Below are 27792 nucleotides of genomic sequence, written 5' to 3'. Positions count from 1 at the left end.
CCCACTCCCGCCCAGGGACAGACTTGCTAAAGTCTCCAGTCCTAGCACCAGGGAGTCCTCGGGGCCTTCCTCTGGTCTGACTTGCCCACTGCCATCCCTTTCCTTTGCTCTGTCCAGGGTTCCCCACCCTGACACCTCTGCCATCGGGACAGGATCGTTCTCTGCTGTGGGGGGCCACAGTGTTCATTACAGGACACTTAGCAGCATCTCGGGCCTCAGCCCACTAGATGCCAGTAGTGACACTCCCCCTAGTAGTGATGACCAAAAATGTCTCCAGACATTGCCAGAAATCCCCTGGGGACAGAATCTTTTACACACACACACACACACACACACACACATACACACACACCCCGCTGAGAACCGCTGTGCTCTAGGATCACCTGCGTCCTCTCCCAGGAGCAGGTCACACACGGCTCCGGGCTGGCACAGACCAGGTGCTTCTGTGTGTCCACACAAATCAATGGGGGGCTGGGGGCTGCAGAGTCCCTTCGGAAGAGAGCCACCACCCCATCCGGACAAGTGCCACCATGTCTATACCCGCAAAGGCCTGTACCTTTGGGCATAGGGCTGCGGAAGGTCAGGGTGCCTGGGGGCCCTCCCTGTCCTCAGCCCTGTTGACCTCCCTTGTCATGCCAGCACCCACAGTGGGAACTCAGCCCCCGCCCCCCCAAACCTGCCCAGCTCCCGGGAAGGGCTGTTGTCCCTGTGCCATATCAAAACATGGGGCTTTTAATAGCAGCTTCCTGTGGGGCTGGACTCCCCCCACCCCTCGCCTCTCACTCAGCCCGGCTCCTGACGGTGCAGCCACAGCGCCCTGTAATTAGGGCAATTGTAATCTCTTTTACTAACAGGTAGATTAATAGCAAGGCAGGTTCACAAAGAGCCCTAGAAAGGAGCTGCTCACTGCGGAGCAGGCAGGGAAGGGCCTGACGCTTTGTGGCAAGTGCACTTCATGGCCCCACTTGCTCCATCTAAAGCGGCTCTGGGCCTGGAATCTGCTGGCTGTGCCCCTGGGCGACCCGGGTACTCACTGGGTGACAGGGGCTGGGAGTGGGGGGGCCGGGAACTGCGCTCTCCTTGGGCTTCTGTGGCCTCATGGGAGCACCAACAGTTGGAATCCAGTGACCCTCCAAGTTTCCCCTTCCGTCCCAAGGGTGTGATTCGCACTGACTTTTACACACACACACTCCAACCCACGCTCATACACAGACACCCACCTCCTGACGCTCCGACACACACGCACAGACACTCACAGGGTAACACATGCTGCACACTCGCAGCGGAAAAGAACGGACGAAGTTTCATAAACACGCATCCCACCCACGATGGCACGGCCAAGGGCCCTGGAGGCAAAGGATGCCTGGCACTGCCACACGCAGCTGCCGCCGCAAGAAGAGGAGGGAAGAAAGGCTTCGGGGGACAGGCCTCTCCCCGTCCGTGGCTCTCACCACCGCTGCACCTCCCAGGCCTCCTGCTGGGCCTCAGGGGTCACGGGGTGGCCCCCACCTCGCGGGGTGCCATGGGACAGTCAGGCTCTGGGCAAGATTGGAGCACCGAGCAGAAGGGCTGGGGGACAAGAGGTCTGAGATGCTGCAGCCTCAACGGACCAAAGAGAAGTAGACAGTGACACGAGGCCTGCATTCAAGGTGAGTGAACATGCGAGCGTGCACCGGCAGACGCAAGGGGGACCGAGCCCGAGGGAAGCACGCTCACATGCACGTGCCCCTGGAGACTTGCAGGAGGAGACCGTCCTGGCTCCGGGGTAGGGCACAGGGGGCTGTGTGTCCCAGCCTGCGTGGCCCTGGGGGATGCCACCTCTGGGGCACAGGATGGATGTGTTTGTGTGTGTCCCTAGCCCAGAGTGAGGGACTCGCCCTCCCTCGGCCTCCCCTTCAGTCACAGGAGGAACGCGTCTCCCCAGGCAGGCCGGGCTCCTGGCAGCCAACGGCGGGGCCGGCCTCAGCGGTCAGCAGCAGCTGCGTCCTCGCAAGCTCTCACGGCTTGCACCTCGGCAGTGGCGCAGGGAGGCGGCTGCCACGCAGATGCTGTGTCCCACACCTGCTCACTGTCAGGCAGCCCCCGGGGCTCCCAAGGGAACGGACACCGCCATGCCAGAGCTCTGAGGACCCCTCCCCACCAGCAGGGCTGACAGAGAGAGGCCTAGAGTGACATCCAAGATTAGCCCTTACAGTGGACAACAGCATGTGTCCTTTGGGGATACGGGAGCCAATGCAACACACATCCGTCAGTCGGGAGAGCATGCAAGTCTTGAATCTTGGGGCTGCGAGTTCAAGCCTCACGCTGCAGGGTAAATTGTACTTCAGTTTGTTTTGTTTTGAAGGGGCAGCCTGATGTAATATGTATGTGAAGTGTGTGTGATGTGTGTAAATGACCGGAGTGTCTTTCTGGGGCTCTGGGTAGCATGAACGGGGTACAGCTGAGGATGTGGACAGAAAAACCGTCCCACGTCGTCTGCAGGAGCCAGATTTCCAGGCGGCAATTTAGCAATCCATATGAAGCATCTTCAGAAGAGTGTGCACCCTTTGCCTGGTGACTCAGCTGCCAGCAATTCTTGTCTGAAGGTCAGACACAGAGCTACCGCGCTCGGTGCGTCAGGATGTCCATCCCAGCAGAATGCACGACATACGGGCTTCTTCCCAGAGAAGGGAGGGCATCAGCTCTGGCATGCTGAAGTCTCAGGCAGCCATTTAAAAGGCATGTTTCTATTTTTTTTTTAAGTTCTATTTATTTAAGTAATTTCTATATCCTATGTGGGGCTTGAACTCACTCCCCCGAGATCAAGAGTCAGGCTCTTCCGACTAAGCCAGCTAGGCACCCCTGTATTTTTTTTTTAATAAGCATCTATTTCATTAATAACAAAAGGTAATTTCATTTACTTGTTTATTTATTTAGAGAGTGAGAATGAGTGGGGGTGGGGGCAGAGGGAGAGAGAGAATCCCAAGCAGTCTCTATGCCCAGTGCAAAGCCTGAAGTAGAGCTCAGTCTCATGACCTTGAGATCATGACCTGAACCAAAATCAAGAGTCACTTAACCAAATAAGCCTCCCACGTGCCCTATAGAAGGTAGTTTCTCATTTCCAAAATGAAAAGGGAATAGAAGTCATTAGAAAAATGTTGAAAATTAGGGGAAATACAGCTAAGGAAAGATGCTAAACCACCAAAATTTAGTTTTCGAAAAATTGTGATGGGGTAGGGTACACGGTGGTGTTAAATTTTAAAAGCAGCACCCGGAAGTGTTTGTATCATAAACTCCAAATTTTAAAGAATGAAATATGTGCATGAATAGGTGCAAAAAATGCTTCTCTGGTGTTTTTATGATGAATGGGCACTAGTCTTATAATCAGAAAAATACCTGTTTTTAAAACAGAGGACCGATGAGCAACGGCGCACCTGCGACCATCACCTCATCATAGAAGAACAACATGAGGCCACGGGAAACCACAGCCCGGTGGGTCCATCGGGATTCACGTGGAACTTTCCCGCTCAAGTGGACTACGCCAAATGACCCAGAGCAAGGAGGAGGGTGACAGCCCCAAAGCACGGTCACGCAGCAGCAGGCCACGCTCCTGTGACTGGGCCGCGGGACTGCTCTCCTACTGGACACAGGGGACTTTGGAAAGGAAACTGGTCTCCAAGAAAGTAACAGGCGGGCACACGGGGCCGGAGAAAGCAGGTTCACGGCTGGGGAGGAGGAGGCTGGCTAGAGGAGCTTAGGGTGGAAAGGGAGAGCTGGGAGTCCCCTGAAAAACTAATGAGACCGACTCTGAGGTCTGAGATAATCAAAGGGGGCAGCAGCGGCCAGAACAGACTTGGGGATTGGCTCAGAAAAGTGACCGTGCGTGTGCCAGTGTGTGAGAAAAAAAATGTTCACATTTCTTTAATAATTTATTAAGAACCACACGCAGCCACCAGAGCCGGGTGCACGTGTACCCGCTGGGGGACAGCAGCCATCTTGGACGGGGGAGGCCAGGGCTAGAGGGGTCTCCGGGAAAGAGAGGCCTGGAGAGCCAGCCATGAGTCTACACCCACACAAGAGGACTGGAGGTGGGGGCTTCTGAGGAAAGAAGAGGGCGCAGGGTGTGGGGGGGGGTGCCTCGGAGCTAGAGGCAAACCGTCCCGATGTCTGATGCTCCTGCAAAAGGCTCAGGGCTGCAGTCGGCCCGCGGGTGTCTCTGGAGAGGACGTGGGCTCCGGGGACCACGCATCCCTTCCGTCTCACAGGGCTGGCCAGAAAGACAAGAGCAAAGGCCTGGGAGTGGGGGCAGGGTGAACCAGGGCCAGTGGCCCACCCCGTGGTGGCCCCTGTAACAAAGGGCCAGCAGAAGGAGGGGGCCAGGAGGAGGGCTGCTCTTTCCCTATCTTCCTGACACCTCAACAGCCATAAAGCAGAAAAACACATTTTCTTTTTGAGAAACGAAGTCTCTTTCACCCCATTAACCCACAGCTTCTCACTTGCCTGCCACATTCCTTCCAGCCCTCCAGAAGCTTCTGCCACTCCTCATCTGTCAGAATTCTCCCCTCCTGATGCCTGCTCCCCTGCCTTCACTCCCTTCCCTCATCAGCCCCTTTTCTGATTTTTACCCCATTCTGCGCCTTTGTGTCATTTCAGGGATGGGCACAGGATGCTTCCCAGCTGAAGGTAATTCGATATTCAAAATGGGTTTTGGGGTTGTATAACCCTAGTACGCTGGGCAAGAGACAGATGCGAGGGCAGATAAAACACAGTCCTAGTTCCAAGATTCCAGAAGCAGAAAAACCTATACAATTAAGTGCAAGTGTCACAGGGAAACGAAACTACCTAGCCACCAGCCAAGCCCCGGAGTCGAACTTGTGTTCAAACGGGGCCTCGCCCGGCTGACTGTTCACTTCTGCCGCAGACTCTCCAGAGGAGCCTGTCTCCTAATGAGACACAGAAAGGCAGGACTCGCCGCCTTGGGATCATGCAGCCTCTCCCAGAGAGGGTATGCCAAGGAGGCCAACACATGCCTCTGCCCACAGTCCACAAACCAGCGAGTGGGGCTCTGGCACACCAGGGGCATCCCTGCAGCCAGAGCTCTTTGTTGGAAAGGAACACAATTCAAGAGACCTTGCCAAGCCAGGCTGGCATCTGAGTAATTATATTAATGAATCTCTGAGTTTAAAAATCTAATATTAAATGGTGGCTTCGGGACCATCATCCTCGGTTACCGACCCACGTGGCCGAACAGTCCTGGGCAGCAGCATGGCTTAAACAGTCCGTGCGTGTGCATGTGCGTCTGTGTGCGTGTGTGTCTGTGTGTGTGTGTGTGTGTGTGTGTTGTTTAATTTAAAAGAAATGCTTGTATTTGAAACGGTGCCCAGAGATCTGTGTGCCGGGCCCACTTTATAAACCACAATACCATAAATAAGTGAGAGAAATCTGGCCCATCCTCAGGGCAGGGGCCTCTCATTTGGCCATACTCTCGGGCTGGCAATACCCTGAGGGTTACTAGTCCGCAGAGCAGCGGCCTTTGTGTTCGAAGCCAGCGCTGCTCCCCACAGAGTTCCCCTTGGCGCTGCAGGCAGGGCCTTGCTTGCAGACTTCTGGGCCCTGCCTCCCCAGTCCACGCTCGCTAGCATCTCGATCCCGAGTCCAACTCAAAAGTTGAGCTCCACACATACAAGGGACAGACTGCAACCAGCTGATCCTCCGGTTCTGGCCAACTACCTGGTGCAGAGCAGACCAATGAGCCACCATACTGGCCGCCGTCTGTGGGTCCCCGCCCCCAGCAGAAACAATGACCCGAGTGGCCACACTATGCTTGTGGTCAGGGCCAGAGGGCACCGAGAAGACTACAGCCACGTGGTCCACTCAACAGGCACTAAACACAGGTGAGAAGAAGGTGCTGTGCTCTGCTGATTACCTTTCCCGTGCGCATGCAAAATGTAATCTGCTACAAGTGACATCGGGGAAACCCGATTTCTGTGACCTCCGTGTGTCGGCAGAGGCTGCAGCTCCCTCATCCTGTTCCACCGGTAAAGTCTCTTCTCAGTGGCAGAGTCCTGCCCTAGTTGCTGGGCCTAGGAGTGGGCTTCTCAGGAAACAAGTCCTGGCTCTGGACCCGGTACACTTGGGGGACCCGTTGGGCCGGCAGCCACAGCCACCTGCTCAGGTCTGCACAGGAAGTACTTGCCTGGAAGGTGAGGGAAGCAGGCAAGCTTTGCCTCTTGGAAACTCCTCGACAGGCAATAAGGAATTGCTGTTTAATGATTTCTCCATTATTATTATTTTGTAATAACAGGCAAAAGATCCACACCAGCACCAGGCTGCCTAGCAAGGCCTTACACTCGACACTGTCTTAGCCGCACAAGCCTCTGAGCTCTGAGGGGGAAAGACCCTCTCGGAAGCCTCATGATTCCCTAGAAAAAGTCTCCCAGCCCTAGAGCCCTACACATAACCAAGCAAAGCACAGGAAATAGAGCTGCAAGATATGCAGAGCGGAGGCCGGGGGTATGTGGGGGGGTGCCCTCTCCAATGCCAGAGGCAAGGGCTCTCTTGAGGAGAGGCACAGAAGCTCTGCTTACCCTCTCCCTCACGCCCCATGCCCCCAGGCAGGGCTTCTCAGCCTCACCACCTAGTGATGTTTGAGCCAGACGATTCCTTGTTGAGGGACTATCCTGGGCATGGGCTTCTACTCACTAGATGCCAACAGCATCCTCTCCCGGGTGTGCGAACCAAGCGTCTATAGACATGGCCAAATGTTCCCCAGAGGTCAAAGTCACCCCTGGTTGAAAACCACTGTTCTAGGGTGACCAACCATCTTGGCATGCAAAGGACAGAGGGATTTCCTGAGACAGTGGACTTGGAGAGCTGAAACCAGAAAACTACTGGTCATACTGTGACAACTTGGTCACCCACCCTTCCTTCCTCCCAACTAACCTCCATCCTGCCACCTGCCAACAAACGGATTTCTTCCTCGGGAATGAGAAGAACACCTCTTCACCAGCCAACAGGAAACTACGTCTCATACACCAAAATAGAGGACAGCCCACCCCATAGCTTCTTCTGGGGCCAAAATATTATCCTCGCCTCCTGTGTCTTCCCAGGCGCCAACTCCCAGTGCCATGACTTCCAAAAGGCTCTCTGAGACGTGCTCCAAATTGCTCACATATTTCTTATATTACTAAGGCCAGAATTGGCCTAAAACCTCGAGTAGGGGAAGCTGTCCCGCCCTGGGGAGGACACGACTGGGGTGCAGGGTTCTGGTTTGCCCATGTTCAGCTCCCCTTAAGCTGGTGGCCCTAGAGCCATGGAGAGGTCACCGAGGACAGGGAAGAATGAAGAGAGACCATGGGCTCCCCCGTTCTCCCTAACAGGCAGCTGAGTCTCTCACAACCTGCTACACACGAGGAGGGACCCTGAGACCCTCTAAAGAAGAGATGAAAGAAAATGGAGTTTCTTGCCCTGGCACTGGTTGAACACTGAAGGGTAGATGGCCCGTCCTCACCCCACGGACCCCACCCTGCTCAGCCCCAGGCACGGTAACCACCCCTCTCCCAGCTTTCTAACCATTTGCCTCCTCCCTTTAAAGGCCTCTCTTTGCTTGGTCCCCCAGGGAGCGTTCTTATTACTATGGAAACAGTGATGTCAGGTGGCCGGGTGAGGCTGCAGGTCCCTCCCACCACCTCCTAAGTAGGTACCCTGTCTGCCTACGTCACCACTCAGAAATTTATAGCCCAGCGCCGGGTATTTATAAGGTGGCTCTGGTGTGACCACAGATTCAGTGCAGGGCTGGCAGCTATTTATAGTCAGAGAATATACACTTATTACACACACACATACACACACACACCCCCCGTATTCTGGGCCACGTGTTATATAACTGCCATTATGCAATAACACCCATTATATAATAATTATGCGCTAATGGGGATATAATCTGCAGGCATAATAAGGACACACTCCTCAAAGGCCGCACTCAGTCAGCCTCCTGCAGGCCGCCTCCAGGGATCTCCTGATCTCTTGCATTTACTCCGCCCACTCCAGAAGAGTCACCAGGTGTCACCCTACTCCCGGCTGTCATCTGCAGCTTCCCCTAGACCAGCTGACCCAGCCGCAAAGCTCTCTCCAGATTTCCTTCTCCCAGTCTTATCCGTGCCCCTGGCCTGGAGGGAACACTCTTCTCTCTGCCATAGTTTTAAGCGCGACGCAAAGAATTATGATGTGATAAATCCTGGAAGGCTGAGGTACACTTCAGCCCCCCCATTTAAAAAAAATATTGTATTTATTTATTTATTTATTTGAGGGACAGCGCGAGAGAGCGAAAGAGAGAGAGAGAACAAGCCAGCAGGGGTGGGGAGAGCAGAGGGAGAAGCAGACTCCCCGCCGAGCAGGGAGCCTGACCCAGGACTCAGTGTCTGGACTCCAGGATCATGACCGGAGCGGAAGGCAGATGCCTAACTAACTGAGCCACCCAGGCGCCCCCACCCCCATTTTAAGAAAGGAAAAAAGCAGTAGCCGCCTGTGACCCTGGAAGGAGCCTGGGATGCCAGGCTAGTTGACGAAGAGTCTACCCCACGCAGAGGTTCACTCTGGCCCTTCAGGAAAGAGCTGGGAAGCTGGCTCCAGAGAGGAGAGGCTGGGGCCAAGCAGGGCACAGCCAAGCAGGCCACTTCTCAACAGCCTCTCTTTCCCTCAGTGCCCCTGCCACACCGCCACTCCCATGATGGCTGAGCCTTTGGCGGGGGTCTCAGCACAGGCTGGGGCTCAGGCCCTGACTTCCACCATCCAGGTTACACAGCCGATAGAAATGCACACACACCCCCCCCCACACAGGATCTTGGCTGCTCAGACACTAACGCACATCCTGCTGGTCACCCAGCTCCCAGAAAGGACAAGCAGAAACTGTCACCTAGGGGGAAAAGAGGTCATGGACGTTGGCTCCACACCTAGGGTGACGGAAGACACGGGTAGAATGGGCAGGGAGTAGGAAAAGTCAAGACCGCAGTGGCACTCCATGGACCCAATCCAATTAGCCCAAACGTACCACTGGCTCTTAAGACAGTTATCTCCATATTTAAGTTATTTGATCTACGAATTGATAAAAAAAATATTAGAAGAGCCTACACAGATCAGGGAAGTGAGTTTCCCTCTGGCGCAGGAGGGTTGTTTGGGGAGCTTGTCTGTCTCTTTCATTTCTCTATTGTTTGAATTTTTTTTTTTAGAAAGAGTGTGTTTTACTACCGCAATAAAAAAAAAAAAAATTGAATCCATCATTTAAAAAGAGTAGCGCGGAGGCTCAGGTGACACTTCTGGTCTCTGCGTCCCACGTTGCAGAAACGAATGCCTGCTGTTCCTCGGGGTCTGGGACGGCACTGACAGTGTCACCAGCTTGTCATAAAGGCCTGCGTCGGCTGGATAGCAGACCCCCTGCTCTAGTCCCCAGATCAGCACCCCCAGGACACAGACCACGACGCAAGATACTAGGAGGAACATTCAATAGGACACTCCTAGATGGACTCCTGATTCTTACAAGCGAGAGGAGCCGCCGGGCTGCTTGAGCCCAGGCTTCTGATGCCCAGGAAGGGAAAATGGCATACCACATGCAGAACAGAGGGGGCTCAGAGGTTCTGTTGCCACGAGACTGAGAGGAGAGGCAAGAAGTAAATGCGGACAAAGTTCTGAATCCCTCTCTTTCTTCCAGGCCAGAGGCTCTCTGCTGGGGAAATTCTCTCCCGATGGAAATGTCTGGAGCTACTTTGGTTGTCACACCTGGGGTGGGGTGCTGCAACTGACATCCAGCAGGTGGAGGCCAGAGATGATGTTAAGCACCCCACAGGGCACAGGACCGTCTCCAGGACAGAATGGTCTGGCCGGAAAGCCAGCAGTGTTGTGGTTAGGAGACTTGGCTCTACCTACGGGAGCTGTTGTTGGTGGCTGAGAGGGTATGTCTCCGTCTCACTAGCCACAGAAACAGGAACATGTCTAGCGGGCGCTAGCCTCTCACTACAACCCCACCTCTCCACATGCTGGGAGAGTGTTTATGCACACAGACCTGAAGTTTTCAAACTTTAAGGAAGAGGTAAGGCGAGAGTTTACGTGAGGGAGCATCAGAGACAATGTAGGGAAGATTACTGCAAGCGTCCAGCAATCATCTGGTTAATTAGGATAATTACATTCATTTTTATTTCAAACATTGATTCCAAGCAGACTCCCAGGAAAAGGGCGTGACAGAGCAAGGATCAGGGATCCCAAGATCCAGCCGAGCTGCCTGGCCCCAGGCCTGGACTTTCTGCCCACTCTACCTCCCCTGCCCCACACTCCAGGGAGGGGTGCCAAGAAGCCAAGCTGGCCACTGCAGGGTGAAGACATCCAGTGGACTCAACCCGACCCATATCATGCTGCCTCTCAGGTCGGAGGCAGGGGGCCAGCTGGTGGGGAGGCCAGTGTCAAGGACAGGCCAGGTGCCCGATCACTGTCTCCACCCCACGTGCTCAGCAGCTGGGGGAGCCCTTGAGCCGAGCCACAGGCTAGACTCCAGCCCCACGGTCTCAGCTCCTAGAGAGCAAGGGAGACCATGGGGACCCACACAGCTTTCTCCCGTGAGACTCTGCCAAGGCCAGCAATCCCCATGAAGTTCAAGGAGCAGTAAAGTCCACAGGTGGAAGTGCTCAGTGACCCGGATCCTGGGGTCCTTCTGCCGGCAACTCATCGCGTGATCCGAGTGCCACGACACCTCTGTACTTGGGTTCCCGTCTCTGTACGGGCCCAGGGATAATAATTCCTGCCCTGTCTATATCACTCAACCATTTTGAGAAGGGACTCAGCTTCTGGCGGCTGAAAAGGCTCAGCCAGCTGACAAAAATGAGCTAATTCCTCACTGTCTTTCAAGGTGTGGTTCAGACAGGTCATCTTCCAGAAGACTCCCAGGCCCCCCGGATCTGATTCACTGATCCCCCCGCACACAGAGACTGCTGTGTGTCACCTGAGCACAAATACATTCAGCCAGGAGCACAGATTTAAAACTAGAGTCGGTGTGAGAATCTGGGTGGTTAACACACACAGACAGGACTCAGCATGGTGCCGTAGTCAGAACTGGGCCTTTGAGGGAAAAAACGGAATTAAAGCGGGGAAGGGAGAGCAGGGGTGTGCCCCTTCCTCCATTGGACAGGGAACAAGAAGTTGTTGGGAGCCTGAACGAATGGATGCCCCTTAAGTTACTGGATGTCCCCCAGATAACAGCGAACAATGGTCCTGACCTGGGGCAGCCGCGTGCCAGGCCATCATTAAGACATCAAAAGTGAAGACAAGAGCCAGAACACCCCCCCTACACACACACACACACACACACACACACTCCCCAACAGACGGGCGCCACAGTGGCTGGTGGGGGGACACGTCACTTGGGAGACAAGCCCACAAAGAGCAACCCCAGAATATTTTTTTAATCCCCAAAGGGCCAGAAAATCAGTTAGTAGATATCCATCCGACAGAGTGAAAAACACAGGCACCCAGGAGGTGAGGCCCGTCCAGCCAAAGCTCCCTGTGCAGAGCAGCCCCTCCGCCCACTGGGACCCTCTTCTAATGCCAGCAACCCCTCGGCTCAAACATGCTTAAAATGGCGACGGCGGCCTGTGGGGCCGGCGTTTGTCGTGCTGTTTTCCACGGTGCCCTTGGTGCCAAGAAAAACCTATCATCAGAAATGCCATCAGCTATATTTATCTATCTCTCAGCCCCCCAGCCTCCTCCTCCCGTCTGCCAAGCAGGCCCCGCGGAGCCCCCTCACCCAGTGGGCACGCTTCCCTGTTGCTGACGCCCGTGACCACCTGCCCAAGCCTCACGCTCCAGCGTTCCCTTCCCGAGCCGTGGCACTGAGGCCTCCACACAGACACAGCCACCAACGGGCCGCCCCTCTCCTTACCGCATGCTGGGACGCACCCACATGAGCTACAAGCAGGCACCCCGACAGGCACCGGTCCTGGTGTCTCTGGCCCCAAACCACTGGCGAGGGCAGCCCTCTGTCTCCTTTTGGCCTCAGCTCCCTGTCCTCAAAGTCCTCCAGGAGCCGGGGGCCGTGTCCTCTGGGAGGGGCACCGTGGCTGCAGCGTCTCACAAACCAGCCATCGTGGAGAGACAAGAGGTACGGGGTGGGGGTCTGGAGCAGGGGGGCAGTGAGAGAGTCAGCCTGGAAGGAACGGGGCTCGTCTCAGGCCAGGAGGCTACAGGACGCCAGGCTGCTGCGTAGACCTGTCACCCCTCCACTTCACTCCCTGACGGAGAGCAGGGAGACCCAGCCTGTATTTGAAGACACTTAGAATCTCCAAGGAATGTGCATGCTGGAAGGATCCTCATTCCCTTCCCATCCGAGGGAGGAACGGCATAATCTGGGACACTAAAGGGAAAACGGCAAAGTCAAGGTTCAGGACTACTCAAACCCTACAGCTGTGCCAAGGCCTCTACTAGGGACACGCGGGACGTACGAGGCCAATACAGGACTGTCCCTGGGTGCCAGGCATGTCAGACCTTTCCCTACCCAAGCAGCGGGCTCTAACCTGACCTTTCCCACCCTGGGGCCTAGCACTGGATGTCTGAAGGTGAACCAACGACCATATCCTAAACCCCCACACCTCCTCCTCTCGCTTCGTGGGGGCAGCCCCCCCGTCCCTCGTCAGCCCTCTCCCCAGAAGACCGCCCATTGCCTCCAAGCCCCCAGCTCAGGAAGGAGTTCCAGGGAACAGACCCCTCTGAGAATGAAGCAACCCAAATAAAAATTTTAAAACCCAGAAGCTCTTTCTCTCCAGCCCCCTCCCCCTCCACTGGCAAATGAAAACAAACAAGAAATCAAAGAGGCCTTTTGTGCGAGCACCGCGCTGACACGGCTGGGGCCTTTGAAAGGACTTCTGAATCGGACACTGAAGGATAAAATAACTGAAGCGTGGCAGCTCCTGAGACAGGGGTGGGGGGTGGGACCGATGGGGCAAAGAGAGAAAGGGGTGGGGTGGGAGCCACCCTCTCTTCCTTGGGCAGAAAAGGGGATGCTCAGCTGGGCCCTACTCTGCGCAGCTGCTGCAGGACACCAGAACAGAGGGGGACCGTGGCGCTGCCCTCCGCCCCTCTGGCCCACCCTTCCCGGGCGCCCCAGGTCTCTGCAACACTAGAAAGTGGCAGAGATGAGCCCTGCCTCCCTCTTCACGGCCCCTGGTGAAGCCTTTGCGGGTCTTTCCTCCCCTCCAGCATGGATCACTGCACATTCACGCCTACGGGACAGCGCCTTCTAGAAGTCATCATGAGGCCCTCGTGCAAAACCTGCCAGCTGCAAGCAGGAGACTCTGTTCTTAGAAGGGCCTCGCTCACAGTAGGTTCACCAAGTGCGGATTTCATGAAAAAAGGAAATTCGACCACCCTGTGGCAGTGCCAAAAAGTAAACTGAATCCTCAGGAAGTAAGTCCTTCTGGGTGTCTGAAGCCCAGCCCTCCTGCTGCAGAGCGGCCCTGTTTCCTCTGGGTGGTGGAGTACATTTGGTCACCATGCTCAGGCATCCGGGTCCCCTCTGGCTTAATCACAGCCCAAGCTCTGCCGGTTCAAGCTCAGACAAGGGTGAGTCTTTCTTTTCCCTTGAGCTACAGCTTCCAACTGAGCCAGCAGAGTGAGCACTCCACCAAGAGCTCTGTGCATCATGGCCAGTGCGGACCCCTGACCAGCGGGGCAGACAGACAGGAGCAGATAGTCAAGGGAGTCCTAGAATGAGACCAAGCCAAAGGACTGGGTCTGGGTATTTCTGGTCTCCTCTTTGGGGTCACATCCCCTCTTGAGGCTAGCCTGACCCCCTATTACTCTTTCATCCCACCGAGCAAGACATCAGCATCCCCAGTCACATTGACAGAGCACAGGGGGCTTGGGTCAGCTTTACAGGTGTGCAACCCGGACAGTCACACATGCCCCATGCTTGGTTTTAATGCTATCACTGTTGTCACACTGCTATCCCTAAGCGTTTCGAACTAGGAGCCCCACACTTACATTTTGCACTGGGCCCCACAAATCACGGAGCTGGAAGGCTGGGCAAATCCTGTGGCTACCATGGGATCTGATCGTGCCCGGAGTTTGTGTGTTCTGTAATAAATGCTCCAGTTTAAGAGGGCCTCCAGGAAGCGGTAACCAAAATGGCAAGGGCTCGAGGAGCTGCGTCCAGTGCGGGCGGTGGGAGGGACTGGCAACGTTTGGCCTGGAGAAAGAACAGCTTCCTGGGGGGAACGGTGGAAAGGAACCCTGAGAGCGGGCTTGGGCCTCTAAGAGCCTGCCATGTTACAGAAAACTTGGCTCTCACCTTGTGTCGTCCCTTACCAGAAATAAGGCTGGCAGGTGAAGGTGACAGGGAGGCAGTCTTGGGCTCACGAAGTCCTAACAGCAGTGACGGCGGCCGCCGTGAGCCATGGCCTGCTCTGTGCCCCGTGCCCGTCTCTGCACGTGTTAGCTGCTTTCATCCCCTTCACCAGTCTCTGGGTTGGACCAACAGAAGAATTTTACAACTGAACTTGACCTTTGCACGACACCAACGTCTCCTCCAGGGTGTTCTAAAGGGGACCTTACGTTGGGTTAAAAGATGATCCGCAAATCTTGCAAATCTTAGGAATCTGGTTCCCGGCCCCTGCAGTCTCCGCTAGCCCTGGAACCAGATGGTGCTGCCTCAACGACGCAGACCAGTGGCATTTCTGGGCCTTGAAAAAGGAGGCCGTGGGTGAGGTGGCACAGGGGCCACGCTAGGGGTCAGTCCCCCGGGGAGCATGGCGGGTGCTCCTCGGGCCCCTCCCACGCATGGACCCCAGAGCCTCCAGATGGGCCGAACGTCAGCAAAGTCTTAGGGGCGTTGCTGGCATCGGCTGCATCTTGGCAGGGCTAACATGGCCAAATGATGCCCTCTCCCACCAGGGAAGGACCCAGATGAGCAGTCCTCCATCGGACCTGGAAACCAGTGCTCGCGGCAAAGCCCTGAGCTCTGACGCAGAGAGCAAAAACCAGGAGACTCCTACACCTGAGCAGGGTGACAACGCACTCGGAAAGGTTCTCTTAGACAATTTGTTAGGTGCTAATCCACTTTCCATGACAGGTGCGCTCCAGCCGTCCCGGGACCCGGAGGTGAGGAAGGAGGCAGCCTTTCAGAGCACTGCACCAACAGCCGAAGGGAGCGCCAGCTGCAGAGTCCAGACAGAGAAACCCTACAGGACAAATAACCCAGGCCCTTCGACAGCAACGACCCAAAAACTGCCAGAAAAGAAACCAAGATGGAAGAGGGGGACCACCTAGAGATTAGGAGTCTTGAAAGACCTATCAACCCACTGCACTGCCTGCACCTGATTTTTTGTTTGTTTTTAGAGCTCTAGGCCTAACATGGGGCTTGGACTCACGACCTTGAGATCAAGAGTCGTGTGCTCTGTCGACTGAGCCCGCCAGGCGCCCCTGCGTGCCCCTGGATCCCGATCCTGATCCTGACCCAGACAAACAAACAGAATTAGGAGATGATTAGGAAAATGTGAACACTGACTAGCCTGACCATACTAAAGAAACTCTTGATTATTTTTAGGTGTGACCGTGAAATCGCAGTTACGCTCTTCACAATTCCTTATCTTTGCAGATGTGCACAGATATATTTACAGCTGAACAGCTACAATGTGGGGCACCTGGGTGGCTCAGTCATTAAGCATCTGCCTTCAGCTCAGGTCACGATCCCAGCGTCCTGGGGTCGAGCCCCACATCGGGCTCCCCGCTCCGAGGGAAGCCAACTTCTCTCTCTCCTGCTTCCCCTGCCTGTATTCCCACTCTCACTTTCTCTCCCTCTGCCAAATAAATAAATAAAATCTTAAAAAAAAAAAAAAAGGAAAGAAAGAAAAGCTACAATGCTTGGATTTTCTTCTAAACAACACAGCGTGGGTGGGCAGTGGGGGTATGGATGAGTCGAGACTGGCCGTAAGTTGGCAAACCACTGGCCCCGGTGAAGGGGGTTCCTTCTACATGTGAAATTCTCCACAGTGAAAAGGCAGAGATAAAGGAAAGAGCCACCACCGGAATATCTGGACTCCACGGGCCTGCACTACCAGCCCGTCGGAGGAATCTGACAGCAAGAAGCTGCCATTTCCATTCAATAAAGCATTTTATCACTTACAGATTTTTTTTTTTTAATTTTTAATCAATCTCTCCACCCAACGTGGGGCTCGAACTCACAACCCGAGATCGAAAGGCACATGCTCTACCGACAGAGCCAGCCAGGTGCCCCAGATTTTTCTATTTCCTAAGGCCGAAGCCTAGATCAGGGCAGGTCTGAAGATACCAGTCCACCCTCAGGGCCCCGTGGAGGGTTTGTAAAGAACTGAGCCCACCACCAGCCCAGCCCCGCCATCCTTCCCCACACAAGCAAGGGCCTCCAGGACCCACGCTTCTGGCCCATCTGCGACCGCCCGCCTTAGGGCCACCTCTTTGGATGGCAGAACATCACCAGGGATACACCTCTCTTCCCCATGACAGTGTTCTCTGCTCTTCCTCAACATCCCCTCCTAAATGGAACAGACACATGGCGAGATTCCTTCCCAGCAGGAAGGCTAGCCCTCATGGAGGCCGGAACAGACTCTGGGTGGTCTTTGGGACCCCGCACACTGGGAGTGGAGCTCCCGACATCACACAGCCATGTCCTTGATTCCTTCCCCAACCACAGCTCCTCGTAAAGCTTCATGTGGGCAAAACAAGAGCACCAAGGGCCACGGATGACAACGGCACCTGCAGGTGAAGCGGCGCTCCCTAGCTGAGGACCGAGTCATACTCTTGCCATCAAACCGAGCACCACCGGCGCAGCCCAGACCGGGTCCTTCGGCCCAGTTTTAAGGAAAGAAAGGTACTTCCTTTAGAATCCACAGCAACTGTTGTCTGAGCCCTTGCGACCCCAGACCGCCTTCCCAGGTTCCGGTGGGAGGAACAAGTGGGGCGGGCTGCTGAGGGCATCGGAGCGCAGGGCATGGAGAGGGCTATGCTGTCCTATCGATGCTGTGTGGGGATTTAGTCAGAAGAAGACATCTTCTAGCAAACTGGGGTGGCCTGGGAGGAAATCCGTGCCTGCTCCTCGCATCCTCGAGACCATCTACCCCGGGCCCACTGTGGCCCGTGCTCCAACGACTCACCCCTGCTCCTGCAGTGAGGCACGTTTGAATTAAAGCCATTCCGGCAAGAAATCCTACCTTGATTGAAATTATCTGGAGTCCAGAGAGCCAGAGTAGGGATGAATTATTTTAAAATGTCCTCAGTTCTCCACTCAGCTTTTGTCCAGGAACTGGACCTCAGCCGGGACAGAAATGGCTGCGGCCACATTCGATGGGGCATGAATTCTCTCATATTCCTGGGCAAATGATCTCATTATGGCTTGGGGGGGCGGGCGGGGATGCCTCCCTTCTCCCGACACCTGCCTGGTTAGTCCAGGAGCCAGCAGGCTGGCCACAAACCGTCTCCTTCATCACACACACTTCATCCTAACTCAGCCCCATGCTGGCAGCAGTCAAGAATCTGGCCTACAATAAAAGAGGAAAGGGAAACAGCTCAGCTACAGAGATCTAGCTAGAGAGCAGGGCAGGGGGAAGCCAGAGAAAGAAGAGTCCTAATTTCCGTCTTAGAGGCCCCAGTGCTGAAGTCAGAAGGTACCCAATCCCCTCTAGAAGGTCTGCCTGGCAGACACAAACTCAAGGCTCCAGGCTCCCCCGAAGCTACAGCACCACCAGGCACACACCCTCCCCACTCTGACTTGCTGTGTAGACAGAGAATGAGAGGATAACTTTTCAAATCTTTCTTTAGTTTCTTTTCCAGAAGGAAAAAAGGGCGAGGAGTGGAGAGGACTGGCGGTTGTGCATTCTTCACGAGGGGTCACGAGAGTCCCACAGGGCCAGGTGCAGGCCTAGAAAGATCCATGGAGGGGGCAATGGCTTCCTGCCAGGTCAAAGGTGAGGGGGTTTGTTCCCTGCTTCCAAACAACCACCAAAGCCACCTCTCATGAGAGAGAATGTGAACCAGCAGGGACAGAGGCCTCCGGCACCGCCTCTTCTTCCCCAGAGTTGTCCAGCACAGAAACCCTCAGCGCTCATTCTAGCCCAGGTTACCTTCCTGACGCAGTGCTAAAAGCTCCCCCAAATTTCATGTCTGGATTAAGTCATACCACTCCTCCCAACTTCCCAAACAGGCAAGTGAGTGACCACAGCAGAAAAGTGAGTTGCTTTTCTTTTTTATGAATGAACAGGAAGGAAGACACACACACACACACACACACACACTCACTCACTCACTCACACACTCACACACTCTTGCGGGGAAAGAACATTCACCAGAGTTGAAGTTAAGCCACATTCTGTTACATTTGCATAAAGAGAGAAAGAAGGGAAACAAGGGGGAAAAAAATACCGGAATGGTGGAAAGGAAAAAAACACACACACACACACACACAGAAAAAGGTTTGGTAGCCCTCTCATTACAAGTTGGTTGGGCATAATGTAAACACACTTCTGCCTTGCTTAATCACAGAGTGCCGCCCGTTTAGGTTTCAAAGGCGGCAGTAAATTGGGCGTAGCTGAGTGGAGGCTAAAAATTAACCAGCCATCTCTGTTTCAATTTGTAAGAAAACAAAAGCGGAAAGAAATTATAAAAAGGGAAAGGGGGGGGGGGGGTTTGGCGAAAGGACCGGAGGAAGAGAACGGCACCATCCCGACCCAAAATGCTGCGTCAAACTGGAAAAGCCAAGAGGAGAACTGGAACTACTCGGGACACAAAAGGAAAAGGAAAATTTGCAGAGTTTGGGGACTGTTTGTTTCTCGCAGGCCACCGCTGCCCCTCCCTGCCATGCCGGTGCCTGGGAGAGCCTCTGTGCTTCCCAGCAGAGGGGTGGGGAGCCTTGGGGTCTCCCCACTGGAGCCAGACTACGAAGGGCCAGCGCAAGGAATCCTCTGCTCCTTTTCACTTTCTGTGAAGTCCAAGGACTTTCCTACTCTTCGGCAGCCAAATCCCAGCCATACCAGCTCCCGCCTGGGCATCTGGGCCCCAGAATCGGCCCGCCTCTGCCTTCTCTCCTCTTTTCTATTCATTCTGGCTCCTAACCGGGGGTTTTACACGCCCCTCTCTCCACCGAACTGCTGCCCACCCCGCTTGTGCCAAATCCCGCTTTTCCCCAGGACTTAGGAGGAAGCCGCAGGAAAGCCAGCACCTGGCTCCCGATACTTCTTCTGACTCATTTTAAATCTCTGCAACGAGTGATTTTTTTTTTTTTTTTATGTGTGGTAATGTTCATCACCAACTCTCACCATCGTGGATAATTCTGGGGCAGCCTGGCCCCGGTCCTAAGACCTGCAGCGTCTTTTGGGTAAGACGAGTCCTCCAAAGCGGGAGACGCACGACAATCCGGTAGGTAGGGTGGCGAGGGAGCGAAGGAGGAAGAACCAGGAGGGTGGAGGGAAACAGAAGAAGGAGAAAAGGGGTCCTCCGCAGGGGCTTCGGCCCCAGGCAGGACGGGCGCGCTAGTTAGGCCCAGGGCATGGGTCCTTTGGAAAGAAGAGGCACCATACACAAAACCAATGCCGGCAGGTACACTAAAACGGGGAAGGGGCTTGAGAGTGACCTACCTGGAGTGTGGACAAAGTAAGCCAGATAAAGATCCAGTTCTTTGATTGTGACTCCAATGTGATGTGGCTGGACGCAGAGGCCGGGGTTCGAGCACTGGGGCGACTTGTAGAGCCGCTCCCCATCAGTACTTTCCAGGGGGATCCCCTTAAACAAAATCACCATGACCAGGTCCAGCCGCCACACCTTGTCGGCCTGGCGCAGGCAGTCAATCCGCCGGATCTTGCCCTTCTGGTCGGGGTTGGAGAGCACGCAGCAGGGGGGCTTCTTGCCGGTGATGGTCAGCACAAAGTCCTCTCGGAACTCGGGCCGGATGTCTTTGCGCAGCTTGGCCAGCAGCCGGGATGCCCACTTCTGCTTGATCTCGGGCTTCTCGCCCAGCAGCTCGTCCTTCACCGCCCGCTCCTCGTCCTTCGACATCCGCTTCTCGTGCTTCTTGAAGTACTTGCGCTTCCGCGCCTGCAGGTTGAACCAGGTGTAGGAGAAGGCGCGGACGTGAGGCAGCAGCGCCTCGATGAACGGGTGGAACTCATCCTGCAGGCGGCAAGCCGGGAGCATGCGGGGCGAGGGAGGACGGGAGGAGGGGAAGACGGGGTGAGGGGGAAAGAGAAAAGGAGAGAAGAAGCGTTAGAAGGGGGGCACCAGAAAAATCGCCGCCTCCTCCTCCGCCGCCGCGCCCCCCCCCCCCTCCCACGACAATGTTCTGTCGTGATTGTTCTACGAAAGTGTGGTCTGGAGCCGCCACCAGCCTGGCCAGCCGCTCGCTCCCATGTCAGCCTCGGCAGCCAGACAGAGGCACCCCGCGCCTGAGCACACACCTATTCTCTCTCTCTCCCCCTCACTCACTCACACACACGCGCGCACAGACAACGTTGCCGTCCACACACACACGCTGCTGGTATCCCCGCCAGGCTCTGTCGCGCCCATGACATCTCCATGTTCTGTCGCTGCCGCAAACTCCTGTCAGCTCGCCCCGACGCCGGGTCCCGGCTGCCCCGACTCCCGCGGACGCGCAGGCGAGGCGTGCGGGGGCCGCCTCGTGTCCCGACACCGGTCGGCTTTTGGCCACCCCCAAAAAGAGAGAACATGACATCCAGGAGCCGGGCGAGGAACCGGATTTGGCGTTCTCCTCCCCGAGCTGTTTGCATTCTCTTTTCTCCTGCTCCAATTGGAACATCCACCCCAGCATTTTTTTTTTTTTAATCAGATCTAAATCCTAAATATGTGATTTCAGCTTTGTTACCGACACCGATACTAATGTTAATCACAGTAATAAGGAACAAAACACTTCTTGTTAGCACAAATAAGGTGGTTGCCTCGGCCACATTAGGGTTAAAAGCTACGTGGGGCGTCCTGCAGCCCCTTCCCCACTGACCCCTTCACCCTCTTTCCCACTCAGTCAGGTGACAGAGGGCTGGGCTCCCGCTTTTTGTTTTTGTTTTTGTTTTTTTTTTTTCTTTTTGCTTGTTTGCTTGTTTGAAGTTTAAATAATCATTGATTTCTGTTTACAAAAATAAAACTGGAAAAAATTAAATAATTACCATTGATCTGAAGCACCCGGCAAAGCCCAACGCCCGATTCTGAGCTTCTGGACTCAACAGAGTTGTGAGTTGGGGGCGGGTGGGGGGAGGGGGGAGGGGGAGGAGCAGGGGAGGAAGGTAAATGTTTTAAAGGGGGTTATTATTGGTGTTCTGGGGAATAGGGGCCGGGCTTGGGTGGATTCTCAAACCCTTCCCCCTCCTCCCCCCTCCACGCTCCATTGCACAGAAGGGGGAAATTAATATTTTTTTGAAAAGGAGCAAAAAGAAAGAAAGGTCAGGGATAGCAAGCAGAGAGAGGGAGCGAGCCGGTTGCCACACACGCCAGGTAAACAAAAGCCAACAAAAAAAAATGTTCAATTTCGCCTCCTGTGCATCCTCTTTCAGTTTAAAAAAGGGAGAGAGAGAGAGAGAGAGAGAAGGAAAATATGCAAAATTTAAAAATCAAAACCTACCTCCCAATCACCAACCCCAACACACAGCACACCCCACCCCACCCCCCACCCCACCCCACCCCCCACCCCACCCCCGTGCAAAACAAAACAAAAACAAAAACCAGGAGGGGGAAAGCAGCAGCTGAAGAAAAAGGCTTTCGGCTTTGGCAGCGGCACAGGGGTGTAAACTTCGCGCTGCCTCCCTCCGCCTCTGAGCCTGATCGCAGGCAAAGGGGGAGCTTGCAGATTCCCGGGGAAGAGGACGAGTTCGGACCGGCTGCAGACCGTCGCTGGCAGACGCGTGCAAAAAGAGAGGGAGTAAGGGAGGGAGGAAAGGAGAGAGAGAGGGAGAGATCGAGGGAGGACGTGGATGGGATGGTGGTGTGTGTGTGTGTGTGTGTGAGTGTGCGAGTGAGAGAGAGAGAGAGAGAGAGTGTGTGTGTGTGTGTGCGCTGGTTGGGTTTTGGATTTTTTTTTTTTTTGCTTTTCTCTCTCAAACTCCCTCTCTCTCCCCTTTCATGCTCAATCCCCATCCATTTGCCTGTGCCAAAGCCAGTAAAAAGGGGGGGGGGGGGGAAGAGAGAGAGAGAGAGAGAGAGAAGGATCCACCTATTTGGCAGTGAGACATCCTCGAGCAGCCAATGGCTGTGTCCAAGGGGAGGAGGGAACCGGGCGAGCCGGGAGGGTGGGGAGAGCCCCCGGCAGTTGGAGACCAAAAACAATTTGCCCAATCGACAAGTTCACGTCTAATGAACAAGCAAAGTCCAGCAGTTATGAATTTTTCATTCCAAGCTCCCACTCGGGTCCATTGGGCAGCAGCAGCCAGCAAATCTGGGGAGGGGGGTAGGGCTGGGGGGACTAGGATTGAGGAAGACACGGATTTTTTTTTTCCTCCTTTTTTTTTTTTTTTTTTTTTAAGCCAGAAAAAGAAATAAATAAAGGCCTGGCTCGGGCGGGCGCCCCAGAAGGCCTTGGGGAGAGCAGCTGCGCCTTCTCTGTGTTTTGGTTTCAGTCTCTTTCTCTCAGGCCCTCACACTCTCTTTCTGGTTCTATTTCTTTTTTTATTTATGGAGCGCACAGGGGCGAGTGGAAGTTTTCCTCCCTGGCCATACACGCGAGCCTGCGGTGCTATGAATAGAAAGAGAAGAAAAAGAGCTCGGAAAGTGTCCATGCCAGCAGCACTTCCAGGGCAGGGACCTGGCGCCCAGGGTGCGGCCACCCCTTCCTCCCCGGGCCCGGCTGCCGCTGGCAGGAGAACTCCCAGACCAGACGCCCCCCCCCCCACCCACCCCCAGGCCCCCAGCGAGCTCCACCTCCTCCCTCAGCCCACACCCAGCCACGCACGCTCCATTAGCGGTGACGAGGGATGCCAACGCAATGCAGCTCGGCTCGAGAAACTGCAACAGTTTATTAAAATAGCCTCCTGTCACAGCACTCCGCTGACAAGCACTACATGCAGCCACAAACACAACAGCCAATCCCAGGGAGAAGTGACAAAGGCAGGAAGACGGACACTACTTCCGAACAGTGACTGAGTCTTGCGCGAGGCCTCCCCCAAGCCCCAGCCACTCCATTCTTGGCTTTCTCCAGCTTCACCCTCTCCACTTGATCCGTGTTTAGTGTTTCTTGGTTGGAGGAGAGGCAATACTCACCTACCCCCCCCCCAATTCAATTCCGAAGAAAGGGCCCAAATCCCTACGGAGGAGCAGGGTGCACCAGTGTGCAAAGAAACCCATACGAAAGGGAGACATTGAAGGCAGGAAACAGCAAAACGGAAAGGAAAGGGCTCTAGCTGGAAAAGCAGGACAACTTTGGGGAAACTGAGTCATGGGGAAGGGGCCTCCCTCCCAGCCAGGTGGGAGGGTGAGTCCGGGAGAGGGAGGCCTGGGGTGAGTGCCATCTCCATGGGGTTCTCTCTGCCTGCTTTGGGCCTTGCAGAAGCTGTAAGGAGGAGACAGTTATTAAAAGAAGGGCAGAGACCTGGAACAGACAGGGAGAGGCTGATCCCGCTCGGAGCTGTCTCCACAGCTGCCCTCTCCCCAGGCGAGGCTCAGCCCTCAGCTGGCATGGGGAGGGGGAAGAAAGGTCACTGCTCACTCCTGCCCCTTCCTTCCCCATCTGAAACCCTGTGCTCCGTGGCCTTTATGCTGGCAGAAAGGTTCCCGGAAGAACACCTGGGGTGTGAAGCAGCCCTGGGCTGGTGCTGAGCCCTGACAAAGGGAAAGACGCCGGCCAGCACCTGGGACCCGGGTCTGGGCTCCAGGTCCTGAGCTGAGTGGTCTGAAGTGAGCTCACAGCTGACACCAAGAGAAACAGAGGTGAGCCAGCAGAAGGCAGGTGTCATTGCGGACAGGCCTCTTAGAGTAGCGTTCAATAATTAACATCATGTTAATAACCAGCTTCAGTCCAATTAGCCAAAGATGTTAACTGAGTGACATAAGATACCAAACCCGGCCTCTCCACCTTGAGAGAAGCACTCTTACTTTCTAGAGTGGAGATGAGATGGTAAAAACCAGAAGTGAGTTTATATTCAGCACATGGGTGTTTTTCTGGCATTCTGATTTATACTAAATATTAGACACCAAACAGAAAATGGCCAACACGGGCCTCCTGGAGGATTCTGGCATATTCCGTCTCACAGACCACGGAGCCGGCTGGAAGAGATGCGCTCAGCATGGGTTGTACACCTGGGTGAGTGGTGGGGAGATGGCGGATGGGAGGGTCCATGCGGAAGTTAAGGAAACCGGACAAGATCCTCGATTCATTCTGGGGATGGAGGGAAGGGTCAAAGGTCGGGGGAGTGGCACAGAGATAGGACAGAGAAGCGACCCAGAAGGGCCAGTGGAGTTTCTCAATAGAGCCTCAGGGATCTACACAGAGCACAGTGCGCCCCCTCAAATGCTCCCTGAACAGGAGGAGCAACAGGCCCTTCCCAGGAGAGTAACACGGAAGGAGAACAATCGTCAATTGTCCTTCTCCTGCCAGTTGTCGTAACCTTGAAGGTGGGCAGAGTGGATTCCCAGGGAGCACTCTCCGCTCACCCTGTTCCCACAGGGGCCACTGTCTGGGGTGTGTGGGGGAGTTTTCTGGAAGAGAGGCCTGAGGCCAGGGTATTCCTAAGGCTTGGGAGGGAGGGGAGAAGGTCTCTCTCTCTTCTGTGGGCACACACAGAGAGGACTCACTCAGGTTCCATTAGAAACACTTGGTGTGCCCCTACCGCTGCAGCCTCCTCCTCCATGCCACTGGTGGTGGCTCTAGGCCCTGGACACGCCCCTCAGGAGCCCCAGACAAAAGGGGACTGTCCCCCTTTTGTTAAGAGAGTGCAGGCTCTGTTAGAAGATTACCTGTCCCAGACCCAGCCTCCTTCCCTTCTCCCCTCCCGCCTGGGTTGAGGGCTCAGAGGCTCTGCACCCTGCACGCGGACAAGAGCCAAGACACAAACCTTCAGACAATTCAAGGCTTCTCCAAGGGCTGAGTCACCCACAAGTGCAAGGGTTCAGGGGATGGAGGAAGCAAGGGGACAGGCAGGCCTCTGAGAAGGAGAGGGGAGGAGGGAAGAGAATGAGAGAAAAAAACCAGGGAGAGGGAGCCAGTGATATTGGTGACAGCAGGGAGCAAAGAAGAAAACCAAATACAAGGGGGGAAAAATAATGTAAAAGCAGACAAATTGAGGGGAAAGGTATTTTCTTCACTTAAAAGAAAAATCAAGAAGCCAGAGATAAGACTTTTAAAATTAACATGGGGTTTTTAGGTTGTGGAAAGGAATTTTTCTGCCTTTGGGAGAGAAAGGCCTCTTTTACTGTCAAGTATATAGAATATGATTTTTTTTTTTAAAGCAACAGTTTTCACTGAAACATTTCAGAAATACTCATGGCAGTTTCAGCCATCACTAGCAATAATGTGCCTCCAAAAGAAACAAACTGATCAGACCACAGAAAAAGAGGAAAAGAGCGAGTGAGCGAGAGAGAGAGAGAGAGAGAGAGAGAAAGGAAGAGAAAGAGAAGAAAGCCAAACCTGGAGAGAAAAAGCCAAGTTGGGCCCAAAACTGCAAAGAAAGAAAGGCAAAGATGGAGGGAGAGAAGACAGGACCAAAAAGGAAAAAGAAAAGAAAATTAAGAAAAGGAAAGGAAAGAAAGAAAAAAGAAAAAAAAAGAAGAGAAAAAAAAAGAAAACAAGGAACAAGGACAAAAGACAAGGGCTCTGGGTCAGGAGCAAAAAAGAATAGCTAGCTAAGGAAAATGACTGCTTCTATCACAAGAAAGTAAAATGTGTGGTTTTCCAAAACTCCGCAAAACAAATGAAGTCTTGTGGATTATTTAAGGGAAAATAGGAAAATTCATACAGAACTTCACTCAGTATTCAAAAGTCTTCAAGGAAACAAACTAATTTTCCCAGCTTGAGACAGGTTTTGAAAGCGACCATACCTGCCAACAGTGAAATGTCCAGAAGTGTAAGTTATATCTTTAAAGACAGGGCCACTGTTCCTTATGTTTACAAAAATCCTATTTGTCCACAAACTACTTGCTTTGAGACCCAGATTTATTCTCTCAGACGACCCTGGACACATGCTACACATATAAATATATATATATTTACGTATGTATGGCCATGCTCATTTGGATAACTATACACAGTGAGTGCAAATAAAACAGTGAGTGCAAATAGGACCAACCAGATATTTCAGTAACCATTTTACTACTGCCTATCTGCAGCCTGGGTGAAAAAAGAAGCAGGAAATTTTAAAAAGCCACAAATAGAGCCCTGATTACTCTGCCCAATTCTTGGGATTTTATAATTCATCCTTGGCCCCAACAGAAAGGGGTCAACTTTGTAACCCCAACATCTCCCCTCTTGTCCCACAGAAGAAGGGTCACAAGAAGGCAGGGAAGAAGGCAGTGTCCGGACTCTGGGGCAAAGGTGGAAAGAGAACTGTACGAAGCAAAAGGAAGGGGCCAGGCTGCTTATCCTAGAGGTAGGTGGGGCCTCCCCTCTCTGGGCAGGGGTGGGGGGAGGCGGGATGGGGCTCTGCAGCCAGAGTAAAATCATCCAAGAATCTGGAAATGCCAGGCATGGAAACCAGAAAATGCACATTGCGAGGAGGCTCACAGAATTTGGACAAAGCGGGTTTTTGGCTGACTTGGGCCTGTTTTCCTCTGCTCAGGAAAGGCAGCCCCACACGATTTTTCTAGCGTTCTCCGGCTTGCTGAATGGAACTGCCCCGCACCCTCATGCTGGGTCTAGGACACGGCCTGCATCAGAACCAGGCCGCACATTCCTCTCCTATAAATCCGCCTCCCTTTCCCTTCTTTTTCTCCTCCTGTCTACAAACTGGGAGCGGTGGCCTGGGATCGGGCCAACAGGCAGCCTCGTTCTGGCTCCAAACACTACCCTGCTCCAGGCACATCTCCCCTCACCCTCCTGGCACCAAATAAAATAGGGTAGGAATACAGGTCTTGGGAAGACCATCTATTCTCTTTAGTGCATCTGGGAATGGACTTTCATCCTCTACAGATACTAGAAAACAAAAACCCAAGTCCTTTAATTCACTATTTAGCTTGAAGCTTCCTTGTGTCACCAAATAGAAATAAAACCGGGAAGGCCAGAGCCCTGCCCTCCAGCTGGAGGGCTACGCGGGGATCCTCCTCCGCGGGGCGCACCGCACAAGGCAGAGGACTGCCACGGGCTCTGAGGGGCAAGAGCAGGGCAGAGCCTGAGTCTCACCCACCTGGTGCGACTGGAAAGTGTCACTCCACGATGGCCAAGGCCGCCTGGAGGAAGGAAGAACCCCACAAGCCAGCTTTACAACTTTCGGGGAGAACTGAAAATACTGACAAAAGCATGGCAAGGGGAAACCAGCCCGTGAAGATGAGGTCGGTGCGGGATCCGCCATTCCCAGTAAAAATATCCAGAGGGCCAGAGAGAAGGCTAGAGCGAATGGCAAAATGTTGACTGTTTGCCCGAGGTCAGCTGTAACCCCGGACCCCACAAAAGGCTTGGGGATCCTCCAGGGAAGGCGTTCCTCTCCCTCCCCTGCCCCTCTGAGACCCCTCTCGTGGGCTTCCCAGGCCCTCTTCAGGAGCTCCGTCCCGATCCGAAGGGACACCCCCCTGCTCTACCTAGTCCACTCCGCCTCCCCAACTCCCGGCCACAGGACAGAAGGCAGAAGGGCCGCGGCAAGAGGAGAGTTTCTCCGATCCCCCGTC

The 27792-nt window shown here is 54.3% G+C and overlaps 1 protein-coding gene across 7 annotated transcripts in view; it reads right to left on the bottom strand.

Annotated features, from left to right (window-relative positions):
* Window positions 1–27792, bottom strand: part of NFIX (nuclear factor I X) — a 94763-nt gene that overhangs the window by 46693 nt on the left and 20278 nt on the right. Inside the window, exons 1-2 of one of the 7 annotated variants that reach the window (XM_059389152.1) lie at window positions 21159–21595; window positions 19620–20151 (exon numbers count right to left, since the gene is read on the bottom strand). In XM_059389152.1, coding sequence (XP_059245135.1) covers window positions 19620–20151; window positions 21159–21161 — 535 coding nt within the window. In that variant the 5' untranslated portion in view covers window positions 21162–21595. Of the gene's footprint in view, window positions 1–19619; window positions 20152–20467; window positions 20816–21158; window positions 21596–27792 lie in introns of those variants that run through there. The other 6 variants (XM_059389147.1, XM_059389148.1, XM_059389150.1 and 3 more) reach the window with 6 other exon arrangements.

This window comes from Mustela nigripes, chromosome 2, assembly GCF_022355385.1.
Source record: "Mustela nigripes isolate SB6536 chromosome 2, MUSNIG.SB6536, whole genome shotgun sequence".
Lineage (NCBI taxonomy): Eukaryota > Metazoa > Chordata > Mammalia > Carnivora > Mustelidae > Mustela > Mustela nigripes.
Note: the sequence above shows the minus strand (reverse complement) of the source record. Positions and strands in the feature narration are given on the sequence as shown.